Here is a 15,624-nt window from a genome sequence, read left to right as displayed (position 1 = left end):
TCCAGGCAGAGTAACAGCTCAGCATGCACTATTGAGAAGATCCCCCTGCCATGGGCTCAGCACAGCAGGAGCCAGGCCATCACCATGGGAACTGCAAGAAAAAATTTGGTGCTTGCAAAAAGTGCTTTGGCCACCTATGAAGTTACAAATTCAGAGCTGATAATGCTCACATTCTGACAGCAGAGATCCTGTGTCACTGTCAAGGGTAATAGGATTTTGAATGTAGTCACTATGAAAATAGATGTAAAACTGGTAATAGAGTCTGGAAGAAGAAGCAGATTAGACTTTGTTACCAAGTCACTCACCTGTATCATTAACTTGTTGTATGGGGGTCTCTGTAGAAAGCTGGTGACACCCCAGAGACTGCAGCTGTCCTAGAGCAGCTGTTTGATTGCTACAATTAATGATTTATATCACACAGAAGCCATTAAGACTAGGAACAACCAGCTGTATCCACAAGGCTACACCCAACGAGGAAGCATGATATGTGTGTGAAATCTGAACAGTGGTGCAGGTATGAGAGAGGAGGCTGCTTCGTGTGCTCTGAAACAGGCAGAAAACCAGGTGTGGGTTAGGGAGCAGTGAGTCACTGAAGATCCTTTGTGTTGGCTTGAAGGCAGGAAAGGCAGGTTGGGATGAGAAGCAAAAAAGAAACAGAAAGTTAACAGAGAGTGTGGGGGCAGTTATGGTACCTCTCTAATGAACCCCCCCAAAATTTCCTGTCATCTAAAGGTGATTTGGAAGGAAATGGAACCTACCTGAAGGGAGGTTGTAGCCAGGAGGAGGTTGGCCTCTTCTCCCAAGCAATCAGCACCAAAACAAGAGAACACAGTCTCAAGCTGCACCAGGGGAAGTTTAGGCTTGAGGTGAGGAGAAAGTTCTTCACAGAGGGAGCTGTTAGCCATTGGAATGGGCTGCCCAGGGAGGGGTGGAGTCACCATCCCTGGAGGTGCTCAAGAGGAGATTGAATGTGGCACTTGGTGCCAGGGTTTAGTAGTCATAAGGTCTGTGGTGACAGGTTGGACTTGATGATCTTTGAGGTCTCTTCCAACCTTGGTGATTCTGTGAAAGGAGGGAGAGAATACAAAGGGATGACAAAGCAGGGCAGTCTTTGCCAAGATACTGTCCCTTTATGCTGGCTTTAGCTCACACAACTGAAGGCAGCACTCTAACAGTTGTACTGCAGCTTGTACTTGTACTGCTATCACACTTGTACATGCATGGGACCGTGGGGACAGCTCCAGCTTCTGGCTGCATCTCAAGGAGTCCGCTTGACAAGCTGTGTAACAAGAAATCTCTCCCTGCTGCACCTGCTTACGTTTGTTTTGCTGTCACTCTGTTTGCAGTCTGACTACTGCAGGCTTGACCTTATCTCCTACTTAATAAACAAGTATTTTGCTCTGTTCATGTCGATCTATCTCGTGTGGCAGGTTTGAGTCGATTCGGGGTCAAACTGATAAAGCTGGACTGCATCACCCTTAATACACCCATGCCAGAGAGGTGAGCACAGGGATCCCTGGGCAACACACAGCCAGGACATGTTTAGCAATGCCAACAGAGAGCAATACTCACAGCCACACTCAGCTCAAAGGGAGTAATTGCATCTCTAGCTCCAGATAATCACAGCTGCTGTCTGAGGCAGAACATGGCTCTGGATGGCTCTCTGATGTGGCTTTTTACAGTGATGTTTGTGGCTCCTGCTCATGCTTAAAAGGAACTCAGCACAGCAGGAGTTATTTGAGGCTGCAGGTCTGGATTCACTGTTAGCCAAAGATGGGACTGTCAGAGAAGGCACAGAGATTTGGGGGGATTTTAGTTGATTTAAAGGATGCAGGGCTGGTGCTTTACTGGCTGACTCTCCCCAGGCTGGCTAACTAGCAGCACAGTGGCCGCACTTTGGGGTCCGTGGATGATGCCCACGCTCCGTGTTCTCACTGGAAACACCTGGTTCCCATGCTCTTGCAGGCGTTTGCCACATGGGCACAAGGGATGGAGGACAACCCTGCTGAGAGCACCCTGAGGGGCCTGGCTGCCCCAGGAATGCTCCCGGAGCCCTGTCAGCGCCTGGCAGGTGTTTTGTGCTCAGCTCTGTGTGCTCAGGCCAGGGAGCACGTAGCAGCGAGGCTCAGGAGCGAAACACGTCCCAGACACATTATTGAGACAGGAATTTCTTGTCATCGCAAGAGCTTTACTTACCTTTGTCATTTTAATGCATTGCACTCAGAGCATGGTTAAATGAAAAAAACCAACCCACCAATCCACTCCCCTCTGGCTTTTCAGATGTAATTTAAGTCTCTTTCTGAAAGGCTTTTTTAATGATTTCAGCAGCTCCCAAGGCAAAGATGAAGTACTGAGAGCAACATGTAACTTTTGCACCGCAGGGTGCTGCCGGTCAGACAAAGCCCTGCAGGAGCAAAGCATTTGCACGGGGGTGCAGAGCATTGCCATCGCAACTTCTCATTGCAATGCCCACACTCTGCATCCTGTGCCAGCCCTGATCCTTCTTGCCTGCCCTTACAACCCTTCTGCCTCTTCTCTCACTTGAACAGGCAGGGTTGAGTCATCCTAGGCATGCTCTGGAGGAAACCATTGCCTCCAGCCCATTTCTTGGAAACTAATAAAAAAGAAAAAAAATGAAGTCCCAGAAATGTTGCAACAGACTCACTGCTGTTTCTGGGCAGCTGCTTGTGCTGTAACATCTCCATACAACACCGGCAGCTCCAGCGCGCAGCCAAGCAGCTGTTTGCTCTGGGACCAACCGTAGCTATGCTCCAATTCAAATCAGAGCCACTTCCTTCCCTACTTTCTTTGCATTTGCAAGGCTGAGGACCCATATTTGCTGCATAATGGCCTTTATACGATCTATATCCTTTATATGATGGACAACTGTACCTTTAGCCTCGTGCTTCCTGACTGTGTAGAACAGCTCTTTCTTCCCTGAACCATCTCACTGGGGTTTTATTTTCCCTTACACTATTGCTGGGGCTGTTTATTTCTAATATCCTCCTGACACCCATGATTTGTCACCACAGATATCAATTCTTTGTGTCCAAGATCTAAAACTTTAAGCAAGCTCCAGGTATTTAGTGCCTTTGACTCAAAATAATTCTGTTCCCCTGTCTCGTTCCCCTTCTGAAGCCTGCCAAGCCAGCTGGCTTCATTAACTTCATTAACCTCTTCTCTCTTCGAAGCTGCTCTTGCAAAATGAAGAATCCTCTCAGAAGTTTCAAATCTAATTTTGTCCTTCCATCCCACTCGTGAATCCACTCATGATCACTTGATCCAAGCTAATTTGCCATGGCTAGCTATTACTTGTCCTCTGCTTCAGACACAAAGTCTGAAATCACCTATTTTCTGGGCTGTTCTGAGACAACTTTATGAAGAAGTTTATGGCTGCAACCCCCCCAGGGATACATGGCTTTACCATGATTAACAACCTTTCATCTCCACTTGACATCAAGAAAGTTAAAGTCTCCCATAACAAGATTATTTTTTCCCCTCTAGCAACCCAGAGATCTCCAACCCTACCCAAACCTGAATCTGGAGGTTCCTGATAGGATTCAAAGAAACCTTCTCACTTACTCTGTATCAGCAGAGTGTTTGGAGGGTCATAGTACTGCTAATAAAGGACCTTGAGGTCCCAGGGGGAGGAGGAGGTTATAGAGGAATGCCAAGCACCTTTTCCCATGTATATGTTCTTGCACACACATGCATGGGTTTGTAATTTGAAACTCTCTTTACTTCTGGACAGGCTTTGCAAACTGCTTAGACCACATTCTCTGAGGTGTTTAAAGAGGGTGGAGTATGCTGTATTTATTTAGGTACTCCACAAACCTTAATAAGAATCGAGTGCTTGTAGCAATCGCAGAGAGCAAACAGAAAGCCAGCTGGCAGAAACTGAACAGTGCCACTGCACTTTTATTGCTTCTAACCAACCCCCCCCCCCCAAAAAAAAAAAACCAACCCTAGATTACTACTACTAAATATATATATATATATAATTAAACAAACAAAAAAAGATGTCTTTTTTAATTTCATTTCTCTCTGATCCTACACTAATTTGCCTGCTGTGTGCAGCAGCGTTATTAGCTGCGCTCCATTTTTCGACCAGCTATAAATATTCAGCTTTTAAGTTTCCTCCTGGTCCAACTCCTCTTCCGATCATTGGTAACCTGCACTTGGTGGATCTTAGAAGGCAAGATAAATCACTAATGAAGGTAGGACAAAAAACCCTCCTCTCCCACCTTCCCCTCCCCCCCACCCCCAAATCCAGACCCTCATAGATGTTAAAGCTACTTGGGATATATAATTGAGAACCTTTGTCCTTTTTTCCCCCTTCTTTAATTCAAGCTTAATTGGGAAAGTGTGAAAATGGCTTTGCAATATTTTTCTGGGCTTCTGGCAAATGTCTTTGTTGATTCAATGTCATGTCTGAGTGACCAACCATTGAAAAAACAAAAGGACCTCTGGGTGATATGGGATTTCTTCATGTAATTGTGATGATGCACATGAAGTTATATGCTGCTTGTGGGGTTTGATATATTATGTTGACAGCTTGGGCACTGGCAAATGTTTTAAGGCATTAGGACATACCTAACATGAAGTGAAATTGCTTCCCTCCCCTCTGCCCTGGAGAACTGGAGAGGGGAACTCCACGAAGCAGTGACCCCAAAACTGCTTTGGAGAAGGCCACGTCCAGATGCCCCATTGCAAATCCCGCTTCCCTCTGGAACTGGATACACATTGAAATCCAGATGGAGGTACAAGAGAGGGATGGAGAAGTTGTGCTAAGGAAGCAGAGCCTGGAAGCTCTTCCATTAACCTGTAATCAAGACAACTTACCCAACTTGTGGTGGTAATCTGTTCTTCCGTGCAAGATGAGGCTGGCACAGCCCAGGGTGTTTATGCCAGACTGCTGGGCACTCCGTCCTCTCCTTAGCAGACAGCACCTGGGGACCGACCTGCGGCAGGGTCAGGGAGAGAGTGAGCAAACAGACAGCCGTGGTTCATGACCAGGCATCAGCACGGCTCCCGCGGCACCGGTGCTCGGCAAACACTGGTGGGGCTCTGGCAGCAGCCAAGCATGGGCTAGCCCTGCCATGGGGTGAGGCTCCCAGCACCTGGTGGTGTTATGGGCGATGTCAGGGTTGGGGACAGTTTACCCAGCAGGGCTGGGCAGACGTTGCTGCAGCCTCTGAACAGTGGTTTGGAATTACCTCCTCATGCTTTCAATCACCTGCTAGGCTATTTCTGGGATTGCCTATGTTTGCCTTTATGTTGGGATTACTCCAGAGGGCTTATCCCTCCATCTCACCCCACAGAGAGCAAAAAAATGGTGATTACATTGAGCAGCAGGCACCGGCATTTGTTGGCTGGGGCCCTGATGGGGTGTCCAAGCGCTGCTGGTGGAGCTGGCAGAGGCTGAGGCTGCATGTATACACTGTGCTCACTCCAACAGCAGATTTGTACTTCCCATCACCTTGCTCCAGCCCAGCTTCTTCTTGACTATCCCTGAGTACCTTTTCAAGCTACCAGGGAGCAAGATGCAGCGGTGGCCATGGGGCAGTGGGAGGCAGAAGTAGTCAGCCTCCCAGAGTCCCTAATGCAGCACTAAGGAGGTACACGGGCAGGAGGTGGAGGGACACGACAGTCTCACCCTTGCAGAATGCAGGCTCAGATATCATGGTCCTTAGGGAGCAAGGATTCCCCCGTCAGCCTCCTTGCTCTGCCACAGCCCCTGTCCTTGGCAAAGAGGAGTGGGGACCCGCACACAGCACAGCAGCTTCAGGGACACATACAGGACAGGCCAGTAGGACTTCATGCTCTGGGAGGGATTTTCAGCTCCACTATGCACTGCATTGCCTTTGAAAACCACCCAGCAAGGTACAGCTTTGGCAGGCAGCTGCAGAGAATTTGTCTTGAGGTGTGTGGCAGTGAAAAAAAAATCACTTCTCTGTGCCTCTACAGCCCAAGCCTTCTCAGTGCAAAAGGGACATCACTTTGAGTACAAGCACAGAGTCAGCCAGCAGTTTGGGCAGCATCCTGCTCCTGCTGTGGGTTTCCCTGCTGTGTACAGCTGACCTATAGATACCAAAGGCAGGTCTGGGCAGAGGGGCATGGATTTACAGCCTGTGGTCATCCAGGGTACACTAAATGCCTGGCATGGGGCAAACAGCTCCTCTGGTCTTGTAGCAGGGATGCAGGGGCACTTTGGTATGAGGTCCCAAAGCTTTTCTGTGTGACAGCATCACCATTTACACTGAAATGTCTTCTGTTCCCATCTTTCTCCGGTGTGCCAACTCCTGTTGTCATTTGAGGTCCAGTCTTTGATTCTAGGTGTTGGGTTTTTTTCCTTTGGTTTGTCATTTATTTTTTAACTTTTCAGTGAAATCAGATCAGTATTGCAAGGATGGGGGTGGGGGTGGGGGGTTCTTTCATGGCAAGAAGGCTGAAATCCATACGGATGCCAGCCAGGCATGCATGTGAAATACTTCATGTCTGACTATGCTGAGCTCCACCTCACAGGTGCTGTTCTGCAGGTAGCGGTTCCGCGGCCGCTCCCAGCAGGGCACTGGGACACAGCAGGTCCTGCCAGAAAGCAGTGGGTGTCCTGCCAGAAAGCAGTGGGTGTCCTGCCAGAAAGCAGTGGGTGTCCTGCCAGAAAGCAGTGGGTGCTTGCCCCGGGCATGCTCCATCCTTTCCTGACCATCACAGCTCACCTCTCTTTCAGCTCGCGGAACAATACGGCCCCATCTTCACCCTCCACTTCGGGTTCCAGAAAGTTGTGGTCCTGACCGGGTACGAAGTGGTGCGGGAGGCGCTTGTGAACTACACAGAGGAGTTTGTAGACAGACCATCCATCCCAATATTTGACCAAATTCAGAACGGAAACGGTACTAGAGCAAGCAGCGGGGGGCGGGCGGGCGGGCCGGCGCTTAGTGCCGGCCAAACTGTGCATCCCCACAGCCTGGCTTTTCAACACCCCCCTTGCGCCCACCTGCAGCCAAGCTGACAGAAAGCTTTTGGCTTTCCTCGCTCTCCTGGCCTTCCCCTACCTTAATTTTTCGCTCGTGCACTTGAGGCTGATCCACATCCTAAACACTCAGGGGTGAGGAGTGAGATTTTTAAAGGCACCGTGGAAAGCCTGGGGTCAGTTTCCATAAGATGCCAATGAGACTATCTCCACCACCACTACCTTTACAAACCTACCTCTGTGGTTTCAGGAGGCTTTGGACTAACTGGTTTGGCTGTTTGGAGCTGTAGGGTTTTTCCCCATTCTTCCACTGCCAGGTTCCACAGTTTGGGGCATAATCAGCACCCTGAGCCTTGACCCCCTCACACAGGCTGTTGGGAGAACCAAGTGAAACAGGTTCAGGCAGAAGCAATAGGCTGAAGGCTAGAAATTTGCCCTCCCAAACAACTGCCTTGTTTGTCCATCCTCAGTTTCAGCTGAGGCTTTAGCTTTGACCACCCAAAAGGCAGATTTATATGCTGGTCAGAGGCTGAAGTTGAGCTTACAATCTGAAATTAAATTACCCAGCCATAATTATCAATAGATTCATTTATTGCTACATAAAGAAAGGAATATCGATGGGGAGAAAAGCCTTTTCCAGAGCTAATTTACATGCAAAGTGTTCCTGAGGGAGAGCCTGAGTATTGCACTATAAGTCCTTTCACACTTACCTTCTCAGCCCAAGTCTGAGCCACTTAGAGGTGACCCAGAGCTGTAAATTCACAGGGGCTATTAAGCACCAATGCTCACAAATTTTCCAGTGAAACTTTTTTCCCCACTTCTCTCAAAAAAACCCCCAACAAACCAATTTGTTGAGTCCAAAGCTGTTTGCAGACAATGAATTATCCAGGTGAAAGTGCCTGGACTAAGGAAAAACAAACAAACAAACACACACAGGTTTTTAAGGCCAGGCTGGATGTGGCTCTGAGCAACTTGATCTAGTGTGAAGTGTCCCTGCCCATGGCAGAGGGTTTGGAATTAGATGATCCTTGGGGTCCCTTCCAACCCTAACAATTCTATGATTCTACAATATATTTGCTGAAAATACAGTGTTGCTGGGAATCTCCATAAAACAGATCAGCTTGGTCAGGGTTGAGGAGCCTGAATGATCCCATCTCACACAGATGAAATACCTTTAGAATAGAATAGAATAGAGAATAGAATAGAATAGAATAGAATAGAATAGAATAGAATAGAATAGAATAGAATAGAATAGAATTAACCAGGTTGGAAAAGACCTTTGAGATCATCAAGTCCAACCTATCACCCAACATCATCTAATCAATTAAACCATGGCACCAAGCACCCCATCCAGTCTCTTCCTAAACACCTCCAGTGATGGTGACTCCACCACCTCCCTGGGCAGCACATTCCAATGGCCAATCACTCTTTCTATGAAAAACTTCTTCCTAACATCCAGCCTAAACCTCCCCTGGTGCAGCTTGAGACTGTGTCCTCTTGTTCTGGTGCTGGTTGCCTGGGAGAAGAGACCAGCCCCCACCTGGCTACAACCTCCCTTGAGGTAGCTGTAGACAGCAATAAGATCTCCCCCGAGCATCCTCTTCTCCAGGCTAAGCAACCCCAGCTTTATGGCTGGAATAGGACAAAGTGAAGCCTCAAAGATACAAAGTTGTTGCTTGAGGCCCTAGGCTCACAACCAAATGAGACCAGAAAGGTTATATGATTGTCTGAGACCAGTGTCTGTCCCCAGCTCTACAGCCAACCAAACAAGGTCAGAAAGGTTATACGACTGACCGAGACTTGCATCTCTCCCCAGCTCTACAGCTGGTCTGAAAGCCATACCATTCTCTTGCACTCAGGAGAGGGCTGGGGAAGACTGGGTTGGGTGGGAGCTTCTTTTTCCCAAACAGCAGGTTCAGTAAGACTGGGAGAAAGCAGCTGAGAGGACACAGGGATGGGATGGAGCACACAGAAATAGGAGACCCTTAGTCCTCAAATCCAGGGGAAACTGGGCAGCAGAAACAGTTGTGGAGAGCCCTCCTCATCCGGTCCCCTGTATTGTTTCCTGTGGTGGGGCTCCTCCACACATGAGCCCAGCAGAGCTGTCTCATGGCCTCCCCAGGTCTGTTCTTCTCTATCGGGGAGCTGTGGAGGACAACTCGACGGTTCACCGTATCCAGCATGCGCAACCTGGGCATGGGGAAGAAAGTGATCGAAGGGAGGATTTTCGAGGAGCTTCACTTCCTTGTTGAGATGATCAAATCCTTCAACGGTGAGCTGGAGACCAGCAGGGTGCTGTATAGCCTCGTGGGCATCGCTGCTGCTGCAACATCTCACTAACACTTCCATCCTCCTCCCTTGGCAGGGGAACCTTTTAGCCTGCCCTCCTTCAACTGCGCTCCAATCAACATCACCTTCATCCTGCTCTTTGGGGATAGGTTTGATTATAAGGACCCCACATTTCTCACTCTCTTAAGACTCATAGATGAAATTATGATTCTTCTGGGATCTCCATATTTGAATGTAAGTAACCTGTCCCACAGATTAACACTGACACATTACGTTTGTGAGCCACAGGACCAAGTTCAGCTGTTTTCAAACATTCAGAACCAGCCATTACACCTGAAATATGACAGTTCTCTACATACCACCTAGGTCACCATAAATGTGCTGCCAGGTTCTCACCTTGCTACTCTCCCTTTGAACCAGCCTGCACATTTGTGTGGAGCAGAAATGAGAACTTAACTATGTTAAGTTCTCCACAGATGATTTTGGTTTTCCTTTTCAACACAATTGCACCACCAAGGCTTTCTTTGCCTTTCTAAAGACACATTCAGTGTCTAAAAAGTGTTTTATAAGCACACACTCAGTGTTGATCATAGAATCATAGAACCAATAAGGTTGGAAATGACCTCAAAGATCATCAAGTCCAACCTGTCACCCAGTGCCTCATGACGACCAAACCATGGCTTCAAGTGCCACATCCAATCCCTTTTTGAACACCTCCAGGGACGGTGACTCCACCACCTCCCTGGGCAGCACATTCCAATGGCTAACAACTCTGTGAAGAACTTTCTCCTCACCTTGAGCCTAAACTTTCCCCTGGCAGAGTTTGAGACTGTGTCCTCTTGTTCTGGTGCTGGTTGCCTAGGAGAAGAGACCAACCCCCACCTGTCTACAACCTCCCTTCAGACAGCTGTAAAGAGCAATAAGGTCTCCCCTGAGCCTCCTCTTCTCCAGGCTAAACAATCCCAGCTCCCTCCTCATAGGGCTTAAGTGTCTAAGTGAGAGCAATTTCACAGACTGCTCTAAAAATGGTTCCTTGGAGAATGCCAGGAAAATTTGGTTTCTCTTCAAACTCTCACACCCAGTCCTTCACAAGTAATGTTGGGAAAAGCTAACTAAGAGAGTGATTGCCCATTGGAATGGGCTGCCCGAGGAGGTGGTGGGGTCGCCATCGCTGGGGGTGTTCAGGGCGAGGCTTGACAGGATGCTTGGTTCCATGGTTTAGTTGATTAGGTGGTGTTGGATGATAGGTTGGACACAATGATCTTGAAGGTCTCTTCCAACCTGGTCTGGTCTGGTCTGGTCTATTCTATTCTATTCTATTCTATTCTATTCTATTCTATTCTCATACTGGTCTCAACTGGCTGGTGGCCTAGCACATTGGAGCCCCAGCTGTTCAGAGGCTGACCCAGTTGCTACTGGTAGATCTGTTGCCACACACCAGCATAAATGCTTAAACTTGGGTAGTACTAAAGGCAGGCTCAAAGTTTGCAAAGCCCTCCAGTGAAAATCTGCCCAGGATGCCCCTGGGATGCTAAGCTCCTACTGCACCAAAACAAAACTCAACTGCTGCGTCGTGCTGCTTAAGCATGCTGCTGTTTCTGCAGACTTAATGCTTCTCTTTTCCAACCCCTTTAGTATTTCAATTTCTACCCATTCCTTGGATTTCTCTTCAAAACCCACAAGATCATGCTCAGCAAAATAGAAGACGTGCGTGCCATTTTAAGGCAATACATGAAGGCAAGCAGGGAGGACGTCAATGAGAACAGCGTGAGGAGCTACATCGATGCCCTGATATTCAAGCAGCAAGAGGTATTTGGCTGCCCTGTGGACTCTTTGCAATGCCTCCTTTGGATTTTTCTAGCTAAAACAGTTGCTAAGTTCTGATTTCTGCCACATCATGAATGCTGCTATTCTACTGGTGCTGAAAGCAGATGCCAGTCTCTTGCAGTTGCTGCAATTTACTACAGAGATTTTTTCTGTCAAAATTGATATGAAAGCCACTGGCTCAGTCCACTCCTGAAACAGCAACCCTGATAAAGAGAGATCAGCAACTTATTCCCTAATAGAAAATGCAGGAATTCACATGAAAGCTGACTCTGCCTTTCCTTCTATGACAAATCAATTAATCATCGATAACATTGCCCCAAGATGAATGATACACTTAAAGTACTTGAATGATAAATCCTCAGTGCAAGCTCTAGACCTGCCCTTCATCTCAGTTTAGCAGAGACTTGGCAGTTTCACACATCAGTTGATTTCATTCAACACAGAATACTTGGGTTCTGAGGGGTTTATGCTTTCCAGCTGGATCTGGGCCAACCTTAGACACTAAGTATTCTACTGAGTTAAGTGAAGAAGGGGTCAGTAGAGTTCTGGAGCCCTGCAGAAATGGCCTAAAAGGTCATTTTGAACATTGTTGGAGAACCAAACCTACCTTTGAGCAGGAGGAGTCCCTTGGAACTAAGGTTAGCTGAATCTCCTGTACAGAGCAGAGACCAGGCTCTTTCCAAACCTGTGAGGCTGAGTCCATGAACAGCATCTGGCCCTGAGGCTTCAGCCTACTTTTCGATGGAGGTGGCTGTTGAACCAAAATCCCACTCCAAGCCTTCCATCCTTGGTGTTCCCATCTGTGGTGCACGCTGTGCATTCACAGTGTCACGACACAGTGTTGTAGGCTATATGCAGTGTTTCTCAAGCTTGCTGAATGCTAAGACTGATGAGTTTAAGACCTTTCTTACCACTTGCATTTTTCAAGGAGAAAAACAAGAAAGACAGCCTCTTCCATGATGACAACTTAATGGCATCCATACTCGACCTGGTCATGGCAGGAACAGAGACCATAGCCACAACACTCCAATGGTCCATCCTGCTGATGATGAAATACCCAGCGATTCAAAGTGAGCTCCTTTCAGTATGGTCCATCTGTGGCATGGCTGATATGGGGAGGGGAGACATCCACACATCACATCCACAGCTGCTCTTCTCCCTTAAGAGCTGAATCCCATCTCTCTGTCGTTATGAACACCTGATGTAATTAGATACTGATCAAAGTCACAACAAAATAGTCCCTTTGCCTTGGTGGGAGATTGGATGAATGGAATCAGTGTGTGATGCTGAGGAGACAACCCATCCATGTGCCTGAACTAGAAATAGAGCAGGGAGCCCCAGGCTGCTGATTCAAGAATCCTCTCCCTTCAGACCCTGGAAAAAACACCCTTTTACCAAAAGTGAATTCAAGGAGGGAGTTGGCTTCCTTGCTGGGGTACATCCCTTTTGTTTATTCTTTCCAGAAAAGGTGCAGGAGGAGATTGGGAGAACTGTCAAGGCGGGCAGCTGGGCCACGTACGAGGATCGGAAGAACATGCCCTTTACAAACGCGGTGCTACACGAGGTGCAGAGGTTCGTCACCCTCCTGCCCCATGTGCCCCGCTGCACTGCTGTGGACACCCACTTCAGGGGCTACTTCCTCCCCAAGGTAGGTGACTGTTCCATTCCAGGAGCACACCACCCTCCAAATGTTTGCTAGTGCCATTAAAGATTGGTTTCTTTAGAGGGAATTGTAAGGACTGTAGCCCAAAGGAAGCATCCAAAGTCACTCCCAGAAGAGTTTCTTCCTCTCCAGTGACTGTTGAGTCCAGGGAGACTGGTATTGTAGACTCAGTTCAGTCCCTCTCATGCTCAGGACTTCCTCACTCCATGAATGACCCTGATTTACCTCCTTGATGCCATCTGCACAGTGAAGTATCTGCCAAAGAACTCACAGGATCTGACCCTCTGCTTGAGGTTTTCACAGCATCTCCTGGGGTTTGGCTTCAGTCCCTGGCACTGCTGGGAAAATCTCACTGACTCCTCTATTGGCTGATGGGATAAAATCCTCTCCACCTACCCCAGGGCCACCAAAGTCTGTGTCACAAAATGAGCCAAAACAGAGCACTTTTGCTGTCTTTTGTGCCTTCACATCCTTCTCTTCCAGGGTATAATTGTAATCCCATCACTCACCTCCGTGCTGCTGGATAAGACACAGTGGGAGACACCACATGAGTTCAACCCCAATCACTTCCTTGATGCTGAAGGGAATTTTGTAAAGAGAGAGGCCTTCCTGCCCTTCTCCACAGGTAACTAAGGTGCTGATCTGTAGAGAGCTGAGGCAGGACCATAGCATAAAGAGGAGGGTAGGAAAGAAGAAAAAGAGTCTTTTCCAAAGGAAGATGATAGGATAAAATCCCCAGGAAAAGTGAGTTCCACACCATTCCACTTTGGGAGAGATGGCATTATTCTATCAGGCTGCTTTTCAAAGAGAAGGAGTTAAAGATGCTGAGAGGGCTGGAAGGATAGGGGACATCATAAATGCATACTAACCCTGTAACATGGCTGTGACTCGCTGCTGCAGGTGGCTGTGACAAAAGAGACCAGGGAGGCACATTGTGCCAGTGTCACTGGGATGGCAGCCTCTGGCAACATGGGCTCCTCTCCTCCAAAAGGCTCTGGTGTGTTTCAAGGTGTTACTCCTGCTTCTGTTACAACATCTCAGATGCTAACACATCCATGGCAAACATTCTGGTTTCATCTTTCCACCGAGTAAACACATTGCTTTCGTCTGCAGGGCGAAGGAACTGCATTGGAGAAAGCCTTGCCAAGATGGAGCTGTTTGTCTTCTTCGTAGGGCTGCTGCAGACATTCACTTTTCAACCCCAGCCAGGAGTTTCAGAGGCTGACTTGGACCTTACTGTCCCTCAGACGACTTTCACATTAAGGCCTCAGCCTCAGGCAACCTGTGCTGTCCTGCGTGAATAAGCGCAGCCTTGCTGAAGAGCAGCCCAGCAAGTGGGGAAGCTGCTTACACCCAACTTAGCTCTGCTAGGACTCAACCATCCCCCATCCTGCCACATCACCATCTTTTACATCCCCTTCCCACCATCTCCATCCATTCCTACTCCACTCTGTCCACCACTTCATCTGCCCCATAAGTTGCTGACCCCCTCCTTTGCTCCTGTGCTGTGAGGAAGTGCCTATGATCAGTTAGAAACCATGATCATGGTCAACAGTCACATGCTGCTTCTCAAGACAGATTGTGCATGGAGACAATGGAGAGACCAAGGAGATGGTCTGGTGAAGGGGATACAGCCCATGAGTAGCAGGTATGACACCCAGGCTCCTGTGGCAAAGCAGTGAGCTTCCTCCCAAAAATCTGCCCAAAATCATGAGGAAAGGTGCATTGCCATTTGCTGAAAGCCACAGAAATACACTGTGGGTGCACTTGAACCAGCCATAGGTGCCTCCTGAACTTTTCCAAGCTCCCTGATTACCCATAGCTTCTATGAAAGTCCTACCAGGCTAACGAGTCAAGTCAAACCCCGGGAGTAAACAACAGATTGATTCATGTGATGGGAGGACAAAGTTATTTCTGGCTTGAAACAATGTCCTGAAAGATGCCCAAGAGTCTGCAAACCTGTTCAGATAAGCAAGTGCTGCTACCACCAAGTTCAACATTGCTTCACAGTCAGAATGAAACAAGACCTACATTTCTAAGCTCGCTAAGTCATAAGGCCACTTGGTATTTATAGCAACAACTAATCATAAAAGGCTAACGATACAGGAAAATAAACTAGACTCATTTCTAGGTTTTTTGCATCTCTGTCTTTTCTGCCCTTGTTCAATAGCAGCAAACACCATTCCTCTACTCAGACCTCCTGGGTGATGTTAAAAGCCATCACCAGCAATCAATCTGGTGTTTGAGATGCTCCTGCTGTTGAAACCAGCTATGCAATTTCCCTCCAAATGGTGTCTGAGTTCCCAGTGCTTGTATTGCACCCACACATGCAAGGAGAATGAGGATCCAGAGTTACAGGAGACCTGGGTTTGGTTGTTTTCCTTTCCCCTGTAGCCTTGTCTGGCTGTTTTCCCTGGCTCACTGACCTGCCATCAGATTCTGCAATCTTATTCCAGTTGATGCAGAGCTCAGGCAAATTTTCATCCATTTATCTGCCTGTGACTTGCCACTTCTCCATATGCATTTTCTTATCATGTGCTTGATCATGCTGTTTGCTTCTCCCTTCTTGGGAACCAAATAAAGTTTTCATCCCATGTCTTCATTACATTTCACATGCTTGCCACCCAGCTCTGCATTACACAGAAATGCAAATGCCATGAAAGGTTGGTCCTGAGCTCAGAGTGACAACAAATATTGTCATTTCACTTATATCTCAAGATTCTGCATATCCTCATCCTAGTGAAAAACACCTCAACAAGGGTCCCTCCATAGGTGCAGAGTGACTTCTCCAAGGCAGAGCTTTCCCTTTGTGCTCAGCTATGGGCTACTAGTCAGCCCTAGGTGCAGAGTGACTTCTCCAAGGCAGAGCTTT

The 15,624-nt window shown here is 47.9% G+C and overlaps 1 protein-coding gene across 1 annotated transcript; it reads left to right on the top strand.

Moving 5' to 3' along the window:
• Positions 1-4,019: 4,019 nt before the first annotated feature.
• On the top strand, positions 4,020-14,056 carry LOC104307751 (cytochrome P450 2W1). The gene is made up of 9 exons (XM_054180363.1): positions 4,020-4,217; positions 6,731-6,893; positions 9,096-9,245; positions 9,339-9,496; positions 10,898-11,071; positions 12,018-12,159; positions 12,553-12,737; positions 13,236-13,377; positions 13,866-14,056. Exons 1-9 carry the CDS (start codon positions 4,020-4,022, stop codon positions 14,054-14,056), a joined length of 1,503 nt encoding a protein of 500 aa, XP_054036338.1.
• Positions 14,057-15,624: the final 1,568 nt, after the last annotated feature.

The sequence above is a fragment of the Dryobates pubescens genome, chromosome 4, assembly GCF_014839835.1.
Source record: "Dryobates pubescens isolate bDryPub1 chromosome 4, bDryPub1.pri, whole genome shotgun sequence".
In the NCBI taxonomy this organism is placed as follows: domain Eukaryota; kingdom Metazoa; phylum Chordata; class Aves; order Piciformes; family Picidae; genus Dryobates; species Dryobates pubescens.
This window is presented reverse-complemented; position numbering and strand designations above follow the sequence as displayed.

Coding starts and splice junctions, on each gene's coding strand:
- LOC104307751 (XM_054180363.1), top strand. CDS start 4,020: ATGTCTTTTTTAATTTCATTTCTCTCTGATCCTACACTAATTTGCCTG. Junction 12,160..12,552: donor GAAATACCCAGCGATTCAAA/GTGAGCTCCTTT, acceptor TATTCTTTCCAG/AAAAGGTGCAGGAGGAGATT. Junction 12,738..13,235: donor GGGGCTACTTCCTCCCCAAG/GTAGGTGACTGT, acceptor CTTCTCTTCCAG/GGTATAATTGTAATCCCATC.